The sequence below is a fragment of the Megascapheus bottae genome, chromosome 6 (assembly GCF_031878675.1).
Source record: "Megascapheus bottae isolate mThoBot1 chromosome 6, mThoBot2.hap1, whole genome shotgun sequence".
NCBI lineage: Eukaryota > Metazoa > Chordata > Mammalia > Rodentia > Geomyidae > Megascapheus > Megascapheus bottae.
Genome location: NC_143514.1, coordinates 54204557 through 54222499, shown reverse-complemented (window position 1 = coordinate 54222499; position 17943 = coordinate 54204557). Strand labels below are relative to the sequence as shown.

Sequence of the window (17943 nt, the reverse complement as noted above, 5' to 3'; positions counted from 1 at the left end):
GTCTCCCTGGGACTCAGATGCAGACAACCCAGCCAGAGTGGGCTGTCAGTCTATGCCACCAACTTCTCTTGTGTTAAAACCTTCATAGACTGTTGTCTGCACAAGTGACATCTTCTGGGGCCTAAGCCTAGAGTGGATAATGACATCATACCCCTAGCTTGAAGACGAATTCAAACTGCATCCATTGTCCCCTTAAAATAGTAAGAGAAGAGACCCCAGAGGTCATCTACAAAACTTCAAGCTGACACCTCCAGATTCTGGTGTCTTTTGACTAGAACTCCATCAATAGCATGATTGTACTGATGGTGTCAGTGGGAAATAGAGCCAAGAACTCCAGTGCAAGAGGAGGAGGGGTTTGTCAAGGCTGGCCCCTGTGAGCCTCACTGATGAAGTCAGCTTAGTCCTTCTAGCTCTCCAAACACATCCTTCTGCCTAGTGTGATCCTGGGATTGCATATGCATGAGTGTGGCTAGGGTGGCAAAGGTATAAAAGAATGGTTTAATGAATGCTCTATAGGTGGACTGTGTGTGCATGCATGTGGGTCCACATACCTATATGGATGGGAAATAAGATTGGGCCTTCCCTATTGCATGGAGCTCACATTTTGAGTACATATTAACCGTACCCTAGAATCCTATGGTTAAAATATTTATCTTTGGCTGGTCACTAAGAATTATGATTTCTTTTTGTCCGGTACTCTGCTTGAGCCCTTCTATGGCCCTTGATGAACATTCTGTCCATGACATTTCCAGTTCATACTTCTGCCCCAATAATGCTCTCCTCTCTACTTAGTGAAGCAAGGGGGATCCTCTCCTGGTCCTCTTCAAAGAAGATCGAACTGTCCCAGTGACCTAAGAAATCCAACAGTCCAGGAGCCCAGTAATGTGATGCTGGCTGTAGGCATCCATGCAGAGAAAAAGCAACTTCCAGGAAAGAGAACATGGCAAACCCCCTGGTCCTGGCATTAAGGACCACTGTTAATGGCATCCAGGACCCTCAGCTAGGAAGGGTTTGTGATATCCAGGAAACCTATGCTTAGAAAGTGAAGCAAGCCCTGGTTTAGAAAGGCTAGTGGAAGCAAGGACACCAACCTAGAGAATGTGGTGGGTTATACAGGGGCAGGGAGCAGGCGACAAGTTCCAGGATGAGATGCACCAGCACCCAAAGCTCCCAAGGTTTGGGCAGGGTTGATGAGGTCCCTCCTCTTTCTGAGTACCTGAACAACAAATCAGGGAAATTTCCTGGGACTGTCCTGGAGGAAAGGAATTGCTTATAATTGCACATCCTCTCCTACAGGCCAGACCTACTTGTCCATCTAGACTCCTCTCTGCTGCTGTTAAACATCTGTCTACTCCATAAGCTTCCTGAGGAACTTACAGACCCTAAGAGTGAGCAAGGCTGACAGGCAATTGTGTCAGAACAGGTTGAGCTCTCTTGACATGCCTCATCAGGGTTGTGGTGAGCAGGGATCCCAAAGCCCTCATGCCAGACCAGGCCCAAAGGCTGCTCTGTCTGCCCACAACCTATTCTAGAGTGAGAAATGGTGATTGGATAGCCACACTGGTCCTTGAATAAAACAGAGGCCTGCTCTCTTTCCCTGACAGATGACAGCATCTACCATTGAGTTTCCAGAGAAGAACCTTTGTGAAATTTGGTTTCATGGGAGCCTCAGGAACTGGCAGGTATGGGTTCACAGGTCATCTGGGTGATGCATCATACAGGGGACAGGTCATTTCAGGCAAAGCTAGGCTCCTGACCACAGGGTAGACATTGCCTCATTCTCCTTCCTTAGAAGGGCTTATCCCCTCTGTCTCTCCAGTGCTTGGCTGCCTCTTTTCCCTTTATCTCCTTCCAAAGAAAGTCAGGCACAATATGAAACACTGGGAACTTTATTGTGAACAGTAGTAAAGATCGACTTGAGAGAGTCAGAGACCATTCAGAAGAAATTAGATGGATAGACCAGGTGACAGGGCTACCCTAAGCTGTATAATCAGCTTTTCTCTACCTCCTAACATGGATGCTCATGAATATGTCACTCAATATGTCAAAAGGAACTCTTAAATTTTGATTAAAAATGAATATTGAGATGGAGAAATTATCCTGTTATGTAATGGCTGTAATGTAATTAGTAAAGGGAAGGAAATGAAAAGGTACAGAGAGAAAAGGGTTTTTTCTTCTAAGTTTTTCTTATTTTTCTAAATAAGGTCTTGTATTTTGTTTTGGGATTGACTTAGGGGCCACATCTGGCTTTCCTGTTGAGGTGACAGTCTCAATAACTTTTTGCTTAGACTGGGCTAGAACTGTTTATAGGCATGTATCACTCTCCTAGGGGTGGAGAAGGAGACAGAGATTTGAAAAGATCTAGCTTTAAACAAGGAAGGAAAAGTTAGTTCCAAGGAATACAAAAAGTACATCTCTACACTGGCATGTGAAGAAGGGTTACGTAGTAGAGTTTCCAGAAGCTTGGCCAGTTTAATCACCTTGGTTTTCTCTCAGCAATAGGATTTCAGATATCTGAGCTCCAAAACTGTAAGAAAGAACTGTTATTTCATACCACTAAGGCTATGGTAGTTCACTACAGCAGCAATATAAAATCATATAGAAGAAAATAAGAAGACAGAAATGGAAAAGACCTTCCAGGGGATAAGGAGAAGGCAGGCCAGTGGTCATACGAATATCCTCAAATGCAGGCAGGTAGAAGACAGGTATGCAGACAAACAGATAGGGAGCCCCTAGTAAAAGGTGGGAGAGGAAAACAGAAAGGTAGGTGTACAGGATGAAGCAGACAGACTGGGACTAGAAACAGGTGGCAGGAAGACAAAATGGGAAGCTGGACTGTTCTTGTTCCTACCTGCCTCAGTGGAGCTTCTTGAGATGCAGGTAAATCCCATTCTTGGACTTCAGCACGAGTCTTGGTAATAGGTTGGGGACCCTGCTGGGATCTGGTCGCAACTCAAAGCGGAGCAGCGTCAGGGCCACTGCCACCTTCAGCTCATTCATGGCAAAGATCTTCCCAATGCAGTTCCTGGGCCAGGAAGAGACAGTGAAACGGGAAACAGCTCAGGCTACATTCTGAGACTGGGCAGGCAGTGGGCCCTGACTTCCAGTCCAGACCAGGGCTTTCTGGGCCCTCCCTCATGGACAAAGCTTCACCCTTCTTTACAGGTCACACAAATTTCTATCTCAGACATTGATCTATGTTTTCCTGACTTTTGACAAAGCTTCCCAGGCTTCCAGGGCTATGCTACCTTTGCTCCTGATGGTAGAGGTGTGAAACCTCTGTTAGGACAAGGCCAGCACAGAATACAGTCCCTTGAATTTAAAGCTAACTACTGGTTACTTGACTAACCAAGAACTGAGCTCCTCATAGGGCAATCGTGTCAACAAGGATCCTCCTAGAGACGGAGATAGGTTGGAAACCTTCAAGCTACAGCTTCTGCTGTTTTTCTCTCAGTGGTCAGGCTCCAGAGCCTCTTTACTTTCTCAGTGTATAGTGTCTGAAACCTTCTAGATTTGCCCTATAATTGTCCTTCTTTGCCATCTTCAGTTTCGTTTTCTCCCTGATTTCCTCTCTCCACAAGTCTCTTCCCTCACCAACCATCAGGTAGGACAGTCTGTTTTCCCAGTTGGATCCACCTTCTCTATGGGTTGTCTGTCCTCTACTTCCTGTCTGAACCCCACTTCCACCTCAGCTCAGGTCTGAGGTTGAGGTCACTGAGAATATCCTCTCCCCTCCCCACCTCTGCCCACACATCCTAAAGGCTCAGGCCAAAGACCAGCTAGCCCCATCCTTCTGCTACTTGCCTCTGCCACTCTGAGCTCTTCAGGCCCATCAGTGCTTTCTGGAAAGATGAGCCATAGTTAAGGCCTGGATTATACTAGAAACATGGAACTTTCCACAAACTGCTAAATGAATGATTACTGGGTAAGAGTGAAGAAAGAAATGAGGCCTGTCTTAAGTGTGGGTATTTGTCTCTGCACACTATCTTTCATCTTTGTGCTCCCATGACCTAGCACAGGATCTGACTCAGAAGCTGGTTTAATAAATTCTTGTGTATTCGTATCATTCATTTCGCTTGTTCTTAAAGTAAATTGAATTGATGTAATAATAAGCATAGATAAGAATACAATAAATGCAGAAATCAGTTCTGATTTAAGGATTGAGCTGTCTAATAATTTCTTGTCCATGCAGGTTTGATTATTGCTGGTATAGGAAGGACTCCTCAATTCACCATTTGAAGAATGTATAGAAATATGGCCTCAGGAAGACTTGGTCCTCCTAACACCTGTCAAGTTGCTAGTGAGTTGTGTCTCATTGGATGATTTCTGCATCTTTTTAAATTTTGTCAGTTACTGGACTTGAACACTGGGCCTGGGCATTGTTCTTGAGCTCTTCAGCTCAAGGCTACCGCCCTACCCCTGGAACCACAGCACCACTTCTAGTTTTCTGGTGGTTAATTGGAGATCAGAGTCTCAGGGACATTAGTGCACAGGCTGGCTTTGAACTGTGATCTTCAGATCTCTGCCTCCTGAGTAGCTAGGATGACAAGCATGAGCCACCATACCCGGATGAATTTCTGCATCTTTTGATGAGTTTACAGGGTAGTGAATTTAGAGGATCCTTGTCCAGCTTAATGGTTATTTCAAGTGTATTTTATATTTTACATATCAGGAATATTTTGAATGGCATGTGTTACATTCAAAGTGTATTTTCTCTCAAAGGCAGTTAATTTAACTGTTCCCACTTTTAATGCTTTTTGGCCTGAAGCTGGATCATATGAAATCGAAATGTAACCTCAATGTATATAGACTTTCTTTTACCTGTCAAGGTTAGACAACTGGAAGTATTGTAAAGAGCCTGCAAGCATCACTATACAGTCAAAATCTGGGCTAGAAGAGACTATAAAGGTGGAGATGAGGCACATTGGTGTAAAACACTCTTAGGTTCATGATAAGCATTCAGAAAAGAAACCCAGGGAAATGAAACCCTTGCTTCAGTGGTTCTAGGGTTGAGAATTAACCAGAGTAGGTGGTGGGTTGGGCTGAAAATGTGTGGAAAGAGAGACGTATTTCTTATAAGAATACTGGCAGTTGAAAAGCACCATAATTGAAATTATAATTTTAGGAGGGAATTCTTTTCTCTTGGAAAAGAACTTGTAAAGCCCTACCAATAAAGTGAAGGAAAAAGGAGAACACTCAAATGTGGAGTATCCACTAGCACTGGAATTGGAGCGGCCATTGAGAAAGGCATTAAATCAATGGTGCCATAGTCTGCCCTGAACTGCCACCTTTTTGTTGCATACAAATATATCCAAGTGATTCTTGGCCACAAACAGCAACAAACAGAGGCGCGTCTGAAGATGTCATATGTGAATTAGGAAGTGGAAGCCTCAAGACTCTATTATGAGTTCCACCCCCACCTTCATTCCCCCATTACTTCACAAAGATGCCTCACCTTGATCCTCCGGAGAAGGGCAGGAATGAATGGCTGTGTCGGACAGAATCTGGTGCAAACCGGAAAGGGTCAAACACCTGCAGAGGGAGCAGCACAGCCAGGAAAGGTGGGGGTCATGTCCTGGTTCTCAGCCCATAATGGGGAATGACACACAGAGGTGGGAGCAGGAGAAGATCTGAGTCCTGAGAGACCTCCCCTTTCCCTCTCCTTCCAGGGTCCTCATACCTCTGGGTTTGGCCACACCTTCGGGTTGTGATGAAGGCCATAAAAAGAGAGTGTGACTTGGACACCTGTGGGATAGAGGAGACAGAGAAGACTTTTTACAGCAAAGGGAGTGTGCTGTGGTCCTTCAGCCAGAGTATATATAGACATAAGGTCTGGGTGCCACAAATCATCATTTTGAAAAGGATGACTCAGGTATCAGAGAGGAAGGTAGGTTCAGCAAAGACCAAGAAGGAGAAAATGAGGATCCAAGAGAGATGAGCAGAAGAATGAAGAAAGAATTGGATCTTGTTTTTGAAGTAAATCAAATAAAAGCATATGTCTCTTTATTAATGGTTTCCACTAAGAAGTATATATTAATTCATTCAGACATTCCACCAGCATTATAAGGAAGTCCTTCTTTATCGTTCCAGTTTTTCATATGAAGCAACATTTCAGAGAGAAATTGCTTATGGTGTCCCAGGTAGGATTTAGATGTAATGAGGTATAAGTCAAAGGGTCATTTCCTGCCATTAAAAGGGTTTCATATCCAATCATCAGCTGTTGTCTGCATTAACCTGAGGGCTCCTCAGAGACTAGACCATCTTTGACTCATGACATGAAGTTCATTGACTTTACTCCTTTGTCCTGACCCTAGGAAAGAATCACATCCCTCTTGCTCCTGTCTGATTCTCTATATCTCAGCAAATAGAATGGGCTGAAGTCATGAGATCATGCCCACAGGTGAAGGTCACTCAGTATAGATCCCCCAAACAGAGTTATATCCTGTTTATGCATCTATATAGATTGTTCTTTTCATTGTCAACCAAAATTTAATATCAAATGAGAAAAAGGGCTTGACAATGAGGATACACGAGGAACAGGTTGGCCAAGAATTCTGTTGTATTGGCATCTAGATTGGTTCTGAGTATTTGGAATCACAGGATGTCAATGCCTCTGAAGTTGGATAAACTGATGCATTGTAAGAGCATGATTCTCAGGAAAGAATGATAGCCAAAGAATAAGAGAACCTTACAGTGCTAGTCACAGGGAATAAAAGAAGTGGAAGAAACCTTATAGATCATTTACTCTTATGTCTCATGTTGGAAAATGTACTTTAAATATAAGAAGTACTCATTTCCTGACAAGTTAATGGAGACCTGGAGAGTTTCCTAACTAGTGAGGAACACGTGGATTTCTGATTCTCCCCGTTCCCTAGGAGACTAAATGAATGAGTCTAGGAAGCTCAAACCTTCAGGTAGGGAGCGGCCATCAGGGAAGGTGATAGGTTTGCTCAGTGTTCTGACAACAGCTGGAACTGGTGGATAGAGTCTCATGGCCTCCTTGATACACATGGTGGTGTAGGGTATCTGGTCCAGATGTTCCCTGAAATGAAGTCAGCCTTAGAGGCCTGAGAAGACTAAAGGGGCATGACTTTCTCACTTGCTGGAGCTCTCACTCACCAGGTGACAGAGGCTCCATCTCCCAGGAGGCCCTGTACCTCCTCCCTGCACTTCTGCTGGTGCTCAGGGTGTGTGGCCAGAGTATACAAGATCCAGGAGAGGCCACTGGCTGTGGTGTCATGACCCTCAAACATGAACGTGTCCACTTCAGCACGCAGGTCCTTGTCAGACAAGCCGCTTCCATTCTCCATCTGAAAACAGCCAGAGCAAGACAACAGGCTTTGTCCCTTGTTCTGGGCTTTTGAGCAAGACCTGAGGCATCAGCCCATACACTCACTCTGGCAAACAGGAGAACGTCCAGAAAATCCAATCGTCTCTTCTTCTTCAGCTTCTCCAGCTCTGTCTCATTCTGTAGTTCAATCTTCCTCCGCTTAATCACTTGATCTGTGTAAGGACAGCAGTTAGCGGACAGGCCCGAAGCTACAGCAAGTCCTAATAGGCCCAAAGGACCCCTGCTTCAACCTGAGTGTCTGTACACCTCGGGAGGCTCACAGGAGTTAGTGTTCATTTATGTGGGCAGGGTTGAGGGTCCCTCACCATCTGATGTGGGTGAGGCCTTCCTTCACAAGCTCAGCCCATGGAGGCTCTGCTTGATCTGCTGGTTTGGGTCTGATTCAACATTAATATACTGGCATAGGTAGCCCCTTGCACAATCCTAGACTTCCAAACATCTAGTCCAAACACTTGCACAGGGGAAGTACCCTGCAAGAATAGGTGTCAGGTGCTGAAGTGGTACCACTGAGCTGCCCCAGTATGAGTGGTGGTGGAACTGTTTGACCAGTGCTTTGAAAAGAGGGAGACAAAGGGATAGACAGAACCTGTGTGCTCATGGGCGATTTGGCAAGCCTCGTGGTTTGTGCGACCTTTAGTGGACAGACTGTACATGGTGTCATTCTGGTGAAAGATATTCCTCACACGAGAATGAAACAGGTCATTCAGATCCCCAATGGCCTTGATGAATGTCTGGGATTTCCTAAGAAACATCATAAGGAATATGTTAGATTTAAAAGGAGTTCTGATTCCAAGACTATGTGGAGATTTCTTCAACGTGGGGACGGGCGATACTGAGACAGAGTAAGTTTGCTTTTATGATCTTTGTAACTTTTAGACATTTACAGGATTGTCAAAAACATACAGGTAGGGAATCCACAGGGCATGGTTGGGATGGGGGTTCAGGTCTGTAGTTAGACTTTGCTCTAGGCCTGGGTCAGGAGCCAGGATCTTGTTTGCTATGGAGATGCGCACCTAAGTTGGCCCTCTTGTCTTTCAGGAGAATCTACCGCAGTTAGTAAGATCAAGGACCCTGTTGCTCTGCGGTTGTTACTGACCTGTCCAGCTGGACATTGCCCTGGTAGCTGAAGGCGCATTTCATGATGGTGTCCAGTGTCATCAAAGAGATGTGTTGGAAGATCTCCACAGAGGAGTCTTTGCCACTGAGTTTCTCCCATTTGTCCTATGGTTGGAGAGGACACTGACTTTTCAATTTTCCACAAATAACTCCATGTTATATTAGGCTCTTTCTCTGTCTCTAGATATCTTCTTTTAAGTCTAGCACTTAAGTGAGGAGACACACTGCAAATTTACGTAAATTAAATGACACTGGTATTCTTACAAATTATTTCAGAATGTAGCACAGTATTTACAAGGAGTTAAGGTATATGCTTTTAATCTGACAACTTTCTTTTTCCTTTTTTTTTAAGAAATAAAAAGGAAGAGGACATACTAGTATTTTGAATTGTGAGACTCATAAGACTGCCATTGAGGAAGGCAAATATGTCAAGACAAAAACCATACGGTCACTACAATGACTTCTAATTTGTCAGACAGGCATCAGGACTTTGATTTCTGTTTATGCCTCAAGAATTTGTTAAGAACAATTGGGTCAGAATTCAGAGCCCTGGTGAGAGGCGATGGTGTGGCAGGTTTGGCTATGAGAAGGTAGACTTGGAGTTCATTTTACTGCTTGGGCCATTGAAGTCCATGCAGAAGACCAGGCTTCAGGCTCAACCTGGACTGGGAAGCTTCCTAGGAAGTCTGCTTTTCCCCTCACAGTGCCAGGGTCCCAGCCATCCAGGTTTATATAGTCCTATTATCTGGCTAGGTTGATTTCTCCAGTCCACTGTGCCTTAACAACCTGGATGTGGGAAATAGGGCCTGGAAACATTGTGATGCTCTTTGCCTTGATAATGAAGAAAATGACCCAGTGACTGGGTCCTTCTGTCCTTTGTTTGAGAAACCTATTCTCAAATTTTTGCTTGAGAGTATTATTGTGAGACACATATTTGAAAATGGATTCTACAAGTGTTTGATAGGTGTGGGCGAGGGGAGTGGGAAGTATGGGGGCAGGGGGAGAGACAGAGACAGACAGACAGACAGACAGACTCACCAGCATCACCCTGACTGAGTTGGCCGTAGTTTCCACGTAGGGCTTCAGGATGTCATAATGGAAGGCTGGGGTCAGCATGCGCCGGTGCTGGAACCATGTCTGCCCATTTAACAAGAGCAAACCATAGCCTGGGCCAGAGATGGGTATGTTGAGATGGAACTAATTTGGGAGGAACCATAGGGTGGCCACTGGGGAACCTGACCCTAAAGAAAGTGTAGTTGTTTAGACAATGGAACGTGAATTTCCTGGATGGGTTGGAATACCTGATGGGACTAGAATAGCTGTGAGGTAAAAAGTTTAAGAAGAGTTGGGGGTATGCCAGGCACCAGTGGCTCACGCCTGTAATCCTAGCTAATCAAGAGGCTGAGATCTGAGGATCACGATTCAAAGCCAGCCAGGTCACAAAGGTCCATGAGACTCTTATCTCCAATCAACCATCAGAAAAGTGGAAGTGGTGCTGTGGCGCAAAGTGGTAGAAAGTTAGCCTTGAGCTAAAGACCTCAGGGATAGTGCCCAAACCCAGAGTTCACACCTCTCAACTGACAATTAAAAAAAAAATAGAGTCGGGAGTAGGTCAAGGTAGGCTAGAAATCAATGTCAGAATGTTTTGGAAAAGTGAGCAGAAGCTGAGCTTCAGTAGGGCTCATTCTGGCATCTGAAAGGCATGAGGATCTGGGTAGGAAAAGACAACATAGGATGATATAGAGATTGTTCATAAACAGTGGTGGCTTTGTCACCTGCTGTTCTCTGTGAACTAGAGAAACACGTGGACAGACTAAGTGAAGACTAACACTGTGGAAGCCTAGCTTTTGAGTAGACTGAATTCCTAATTTAGATGTACATACCAAGCCAGGGAGCCAGGAATCTGTAGGCAACATCAGCCTTTGGATCTGGAAAGGAAGGAAAGGCTTAGCAGAAATCAGAACAATTAATGCAATTCTGAAGCACCTGGGATGGAGGTCATGAGCTGCGGAGATTTCTGCTGACTCTGCTAGTGGCTCATCTCATGCTGTTATTTATTGCCTCCCATCCTCTTCTGGCTGAGGTAGATGGGCCCCATGTGTCAGTAACTGGACATTCTCGGGACTGAGTTGGTGAGTTGGCAAGAAACATAAGCCTTATTCTCAAACCAAAGAATAATCAAGGGTCTTGATTATTTTTTCGTCCCCTTACAGTGGGTGATGATGGCTTAATCATCATCTGACCATTAGAGAGTTCCAAACTAAATCAGTATGGATGTGTGGTTTGTGTCTTTCAGATGTGGGACAACTTACATAACAGATCACGTCAAGTTGAATACAAAACTAAGAAAATAAGTGTTAAACTTATTTGGCTCCACACAGCTCTTGACTATATCTCATATGATTGCCCACGTGCTGATGGCCACCTGTGAAATGGTAGGAGGAGCATGTAGGGGGATGGCTGAAATCTCTCACTTACAGAATCTGACAACTCAGGCTCATGTACTAAAGAAGGAGAAGCTGTTAGATTGTGCACTTACCTGATCTCCCCAGGATCACCTTCATGTAGTCAGGGTCATAGACAGTAAAGAAAGCCTTGCTTCCCCAGAACCAGCGAGGAATAGCACTTGGAAATTTCTCTACACATTCTAAAATATACTGTAGCTCCCTGTCCTCTTGAACCTGTCACCAAAGGAAATAGAGACAAGTGCAAACTTCTGTTTAGTGTTAGTCTTGAGCTGGAATGAAGGCAGGACAAGCACAAGGACATGAGTCCCTTTGTCTGTCTCCTCTTAAGCCTGGGCAATGCACAATCCCTTGAAGAGCATCTTTCCATGCAGCCATACTTATCTCAGTGTCCTAACTCTAGGGCTGACAGATGCTGTCCCTCCCCAACTCTCAGTCTGCTCCTTGTCTTCCCTTCTGGATAATTTCACACATCTCTGCCCCCTCATGTGTTTGGCACTGTGGTACAGAAAGAGCATGACACATGTTTCCAAAAGGTTCATAGTATTGGATGTAAAGGGAAGAGCAAGGAGCTGAAGAGACCTTGATGGACAGCACATGTGTAGCATGTCTCCGTGTCCTGCAGTTATCCTCTTTGCATGTGCACATGGTCTTGAGAATCTCAGTCTATAAATCCCTTATTCTGGAAATTCCTTCAGTCTAGTGCCAACCTAGCACATCAGTCCTTTCCTCTGACATCATCCACCCACCTGTCCTAGCAGGATGAGTTTTTTGTTCCTGCAATAGCTGCTGAGAGTCTTTTCTGTTGGCTTCATACCGTGAACCCACAGGACATTTCATACTAATGCCCCTGTAAGCTCTAGGTTTGAGAAACAATAGCCCTTGGGGTTGGAGATCCAGCTAAACACCTGTTATTTGAGAAGAAGTGAGGAGGGCTGGCAAGGAATGAAGAAACTCAAGAATGCAAAGCACAATGTTGTCAGGACAGAGTACAGATCTTCATAGCAGAGGTATGCAGCAGAACTGAATGAAGAGCAAGACAAGCTCTTTTTGAGCAAGTAAGCTTTTTATTTCTGGGAAGAAAGCTGCCTGAGCAGAATGCTGGGTGTTCCCTGAGCTGCATGTTGGTAACACTGCTGGCTTTGCCTTGTAGCTTGTTGATCCATGACAGATTCCAGGCCTCCAACCCTCCAATATCCCTTCTCTCTCCTTCCTACCTTGTCCCCAAAGAGCCAGTGGGATGGTGGGCTTTGGAACTGCTGGAAGGCTTTGAGCAGCCATTGCCTTTGCAGGTAGAACTGGACTGCCTTGAACAGCAGCAGAAGCAGGACGAGCAAGGAAGTGGCTTGGAGGAGCCCTGAAATACTGGCTGGGAATATGGTATGGCTCAGTGTAGAGTCACTCATGGCGCAGAGGCTTCAAATCACCAGACTGCCTTAGACTCTCTGGGCTCTTAAACTGTTTGCCTTGGTTGTGGGAAATTGCTCCACCCACCTGTGGGAGGGAGAAAGCTTGAAGGCATAACTTGCCCTCAGAGTCCAGAGTCTGTTTACCTCGAAGAGAAATCCTTGTCACCTCATGACTGCTGGCCTTGACCACATGTATTTTCTTATACTCATTTATTCATTTGTCTGTTTATGTGTTTTTTTCTTGCCTTGGATTTCCTCCTTCTCCTCCTTTTTCCTCTTTCTCTTTGCTTTTTCTCTTTTCTGTATATGTTTGTCTCTTTCTCTCTCTCTATAATACATGGCTTTTTAAACTCACTATCTTTTTTAAAAATATTTTTATTGTAATTAATAAAAGGGTTACATGATATTTGCCAGATAGAAGGTGCATTAATTCACATGTATTGATACCCTTTCACATGTCTTGGTACCCATTACCCTCCCCCCCCACCCATCTTGGTTTTCCCCCCTTCCCTATCAAATTTCAAATAACCAAATACAAATAAATTCAATATATCAGATAACAAAGTGAGATACTGTAACAATATGAGATACCCAAGGGACAGCAAAGGAGATGAGATATAACATAATACATTAAGGACAACAATCTAAACTCACTATCTTGAACTTGTACCAACTGAGTTTTTCCTCTAGCCATAAACTTGTTTTATTTTAATTGAAAATGATTTTACCAGTATTTTTATTCATATGCACTATGAGGATATAGTGTGATATTTCAACACAAGGACACAGTGTGCACTGATTGCATCTGTACATCTCCTTTGTCATTGTTATATATTGCAAACATTTTGTTTTTAGGAAATATCAAACAAGATGATCACATAAAAGCTGACACGACATTATGAAATTACCTTGATTTGCATAGAGTGTTTGAAAGTAAAATTATAAAATATTTAAAGGAAAGAGGGGAAAAATCTATTATGATAAAATAGTTTTTAGACACAATGGGCCTTATCCCAGAGTTCATAGCTTATTTACTTCCTTCTGTGAGGAGTTTCTTGAGTTTGCTCAGTAAATCCAGCATCTGTGCATTTTTTTTGCCAGTCCTGGGCGTGGGCTCAGGGTATGAGCACAGTCCTTGGGTTTTCTCAAGGCTAGAGCCCTTCTGGCTTTTTTCTATGTATGTGGTATTAGGAGTCGAACCCAGGTCTTTGTGCATGCTAGGCAAGCACTCTACCACTAGGCCAATCCCCCAGCCTCCATATGGGCATTTTCTTCTCAATTGTTAAAGCCAGAAGATGGCCAATAATCATTTATTCTGACTGTAGAGGTTCTAAACATCACTTCCTATGATGTCAGAAGGAAGTTCGTGCTTTGTGGGGCTTGATTGAGTGTACATGTCATACACTGCTTCCCCCCACCCTCTTTCTCCTTATTCTCTTCAAAAAGTTGTAGAAAGGGAGCCAGGAGCTGATAGCTCATGCCTGTAATCCTAGGTAGTCAAGAATCTGAGATCTGAGGATCACAGTTTAAAGCCAGCCAAAGCAGGAATGTCCATGAGACTCTCATCTGCAATTAACTACTAGAAAACCAGAAGTAGAGCTGTGACCCAAGGTGGCAGAGTGCTAACCTTGAACAAAAGGACTCAGGGACAGTTCCCAGATCCAGAGTTCAAGACCTATGACCAGCAAAAAGAAAAAAGAAAAAGGTATACAAAGGGGTTTCAACTTAACGTGCCCATGCCCAGTTATATATACAATACATGTTGATTGGTGTCACCCCTTCACCGTTAGCCCTCAAAATATACTCCTTCATCATCTGTTACCCTGTTTCCTAGTTCTGTTTTCATGTACAGAAATGGAGCAGCAGCACTCTCTTTCTTTGAAAGGACACATTCCTCTTTCAGTTCATCTGCCCCATCACCTGAGTTAAAATATGTTTCAGCTTCCTGGTATTCATTCTGTTAAACTTCTGTTTTAATTACTTAGAGAAGTCATTCTCACATTGCTTCCTAAAGTATTCAGCTGCCCCCGGAAAGGACCTAGTATCACTGGGTGGATATTGACCATGTCTCTCAGGTTGGACTACCTTTCACAGGGAAAGTCTGAGGTTCAGATTATTGATCATCCCTCATCTTTGTGACTATCAATAAATTCTGTGTTTTCAATGAATGGATTAGGCCATTCTCCATATTTATGATTAGTAACATCCCAGTGACCCTGCCCCCTGACTGGACCTTACTGAGGCTGAGACCAGCTTAGCCACCATTATACTATGCCTTGTGTTCCTGGGTCTACTATCTCCTGGGTCTCCTCTGGTCACCACAGTGTTTCACTTCAGCTCTCCATTGAGGTTGATTTTTTTTAAGTATTGTTTTTGTATTTGTTTTGTATTTGTTAGTGTTTTGTATTTGTTTTAAATATTGTTTTTTCTTCTCTTTCTTTCCTCTTGTGTTTTCATGGCTCAGTATTCTGATGGTGTTAAGTGTAGTTGAGGGACTGCACGTCTTTATGAGAAGAGTCCACCTGCAGTTTCCAGCTTTCCAATAAAGACTTCCAATTCAGCCTCTCAAAATGTGGCTTCTCTGTTCCTCACAACTAAGATATCTTACAACACAACCACAATTCTACCTTGTATTGTTCTATGGGAATTCATGAGATATAGAGAAGCCACTGGCAGTTGTGAGCATAATGCATATTGGTCCCATGTGGGGGCTATCTATTAGTTTCCATAAATTGTATCCAGTAAATTGGGTCCAGTAAGGTTAGGCATGGCTGGCAATGGAAGGCAAGTACTGGTCAGTTTCTAAGGGCCTTCAGAGGCCAAGCCTACTGTGTTGAACCCAGAAAGGTGCAAGCTTTGTGCTCAATAGTGAAACCAATGTGCTTATTAGTGTGTCAGGGCTGTGTGTAGCCCGTGTCCTTTCGTAGGCCTCGGCAATCTTAACACAGCATGCCCAGAGCCAAGGGTACAATAATCCTCCCTGTGTCTGAGGTTCATATAGGAGCTTAGAGGAATTAGTAAGCCCATGTATGGTGTCAAATCAGTATTCAAGCTCAAAGTGGATTTCTAGCTGCTTCCTAGGCATTCTTGTGGGAGGGAGAGGCCCTCAACTGCCTTCTGTGGACTTGGTGGCTGAGATGCTCAGAGCAAGCCATGTGATTGCTATTTCATACCTGAGGAAGTTGAGGGGGATTGACTGACTGTTCTGCATTGGAGGAAAAACACACCATGGTGCTGTGTCATAGATTTTTGGATAGTGGAGGATACATCATGGACTGTGTTCTCTCTACCATATGGCAACAGTATAGATTCTCTGGCAACTCTGAAAATTGGGCTCAGGGTCTCTAAAGGCTACAGCTTCTTTACATACAAATACTTCAGGTGTTTGTAAGTTTAGTGCTGAGTTCTGGGATCCTCCAGCTTACTCATTTTCTGTTGTATGAAGTTTAGGTTTGATATCAGTTAGGAGATGTGATGATAGATGCTATTTGCTCCATTTTCTTCATTATAAAGAGATGCACTTGGGTTCTGTTGCCAGTTACACTCCAGTGCTTTCCCCCGAAGGAAGTATTATTCCAGTGGAAGAATAATGTTCTTTGGCTTGATCCTTGTTTGTGGAGAAGAGCCAGTGATCTTGCTGATTACATTCCACTGGGTACTTTCTCTGTGCCAAGAAGGTTAGTACCTGATGTGCATGTCAGCAAGGACAAAAGATATGAACATGAACCCTAACTTAAAAAGAATTCACAACTCTTTCCCATCTTTCAAGATGGCTGAGAAGCCAGACACGAAGGAATAGAAACCTGAATGCAAGTAGGTGACTGCCAATGGTAAGATGAAGAAAGCTACCCTAACACTCAAACGCCCAAGACAGGGAGTCTCCACTGATGCAGAAATCTGGTCTTAGTCTGAGGAATTGGCCAAGATTCCCAGTCTACCTTGTATTCTAGGAAAGCTATGGAGAAGTGAAAGTGCTTGGCTGCTCAATCCAGGGTTGAAAAGAAAACGGAAAAGGTTCTTGCTGCTGCTATAAAACCATTTGATGGTGAGAGGAACAAGTGGTTTGCAAGTGGTTAAGCTTTGCAAAATGTCTATTACCCTACTGAAGATGTGCCTCGAAGATGCCATGGCAAAATATGCTTCAGTCTGTATGTATGCAGGCTGTGGGACAGCATCACTCCAGGGACAATCCTCATCTTTATTCGGCACCACAAATTCAAGACAGTGTTTATGTTGACATAGCTGAGCAGTGTCTTGCTACTTAGGACTGGAACTCTATCACTAGATTGTGTTTCTCTTCACAGAACACACCAGAAATTTGGTATTACCATCTCTATAAAAACTGATATCAGCAAGGTTTCAAACCCCAAATTAACTCACAGACAATTACTTCAAGAAGAAGCAGAGGGTAGATCCAAGATGGCAGACTAGAGACAGGGTAATACCAGAACTCTGTCCATTTAATCGGAAAAATAAGGCTCCAACCAGGAAGTCCAATTCAACAATAGATGCCTGGGAAAGGCAAGCAGTCAGAGGCCAATGCCAATAATAACTCATCACACTTATTGATGAGAATCTGCTTTGTTCTTGTAATTCAATATTGCTCTCATGACTTAGCCCATTGATAACCTTTCCCCCAAGGAATCTTCGCAAAATTCTCCATCCCAGCGTCCACTCCAGAATCTTAATGTAAATATGAAAGCACACTCCCTCCCCTCTTATGTGGTAGGTGCCTGAGAGGTGGTGCAGGAGTTCTCTCTACATATGGAGACTGAGCAACACACTGCTGAACAACATGTGGGTCACTGAAGAAATAAAGGAGGAAATCAGAAATTTCTTACAATTCAGTGAAAATTAAAAAACATCATACCAGAACCTCTGATACTGCAAAAGCAGTGTTTAGAGGCAAGTTCATAGCTCTAAATGCACATAGTAAGCATGATGCAACTAAAGAGGCTAGAGAAGAGCAAACCAAACCCCAAACTACTGGACAGAGAGAAATAGTAAAGATTAGGGCAAAAATCACTTAACTGGCCGAAAAAAACTATGTAAAATCAATGAAACAAAAACTCTATTTTTTCATATATTTTTATTGTAATCAATGGGAGGCTTACATTATATTTACCAGATAGAATGTGCATTACTTCACAAACATTGATGCCTTTTCTCATGTCTTGGTCCCAATTTCCTTCCCCCCATCCCGCCCTTCATCTTGTTTTTCCCCCTTCCCTTTCAGGTTTCAAATTACTAAATAAGATATATCCACTATAACAGATAACAAGATGAAATTCTGTAACAATATGAAATATCCAAGGGACAGCAAAAGAGATGAGAGATAACGTAGTACATTAGGGAGAACAATCACTCATTATATGGCATTTGTTTCTATATCCTGGAGGTCCTTTCATTTAGTGTCATCCTATATGACCTTATGTATGTAAATTTTGCTCTATTGTATATCTCTGCTACTAGAACCCAGGGTTTCTACTCATTATAACAAATGAGGGAAATGAGTCTGGCTTATTTCACTTCATATGATTTTTTTCTAAGACTTTCCATTTACTTACAAATGGGGCGACATCATTCTTTCTGACAGCAGCAT

General features: G+C 43.5%; 1 protein-coding gene and 1 pseudogene across 3 annotated transcripts; one reads left to right on the top strand and one right to left on the bottom strand.

Moving 5' to 3' along the window:
• Positions 1-1873: 1873 nt before the first annotated feature.
• On the bottom strand, positions 1874-12368 carry LOC150061881 (cytochrome P450 4A10-like). 3 transcript variants are annotated; one of them, XM_090334913.1, is made up of 13 exons: positions 12150-12368; positions 11007-11148; positions 10351-10395; positions 9506-9633; positions 8448-8572; positions 7938-8092; positions 7397-7503; positions 7120-7310; positions 6909-7042; positions 5681-5745; positions 5456-5532; positions 2852-3025; positions 1874-2540 (listed from the first exon to the last, which is right to left on the bottom strand). In XM_090334913.1, the coding sequence occupies exons 1-12, from the start codon at positions 12336-12338 to the stop codon at positions 2857-2859; spliced, it is 1527 nt and encodes a 508-aa protein (XP_090191039.1). In that variant the 5' UTR covers positions 12339-12368; the 3' UTR covers positions 1874-2540; positions 2852-2856. The 3 variants fall into 3 exon arrangements, with proteins under 3 accessions (XP_090191039.1, XP_090191038.1, XP_090191040.1); XM_090334912.1 differs by having other exon boundaries at positions 1874-2527; XM_090334914.1 differs by lacking the exon at positions 1874-2540 and adding an exon at positions 2595-2732.
• Positions 12369-16110: 3742 nt separating this feature from the next.
• LOC150061880 (large ribosomal subunit protein eL6 pseudogene) lies at positions 16111-16890 on the top strand (annotated as a pseudogene).
• Positions 16891-17943: the final 1053 nt, after the last annotated feature.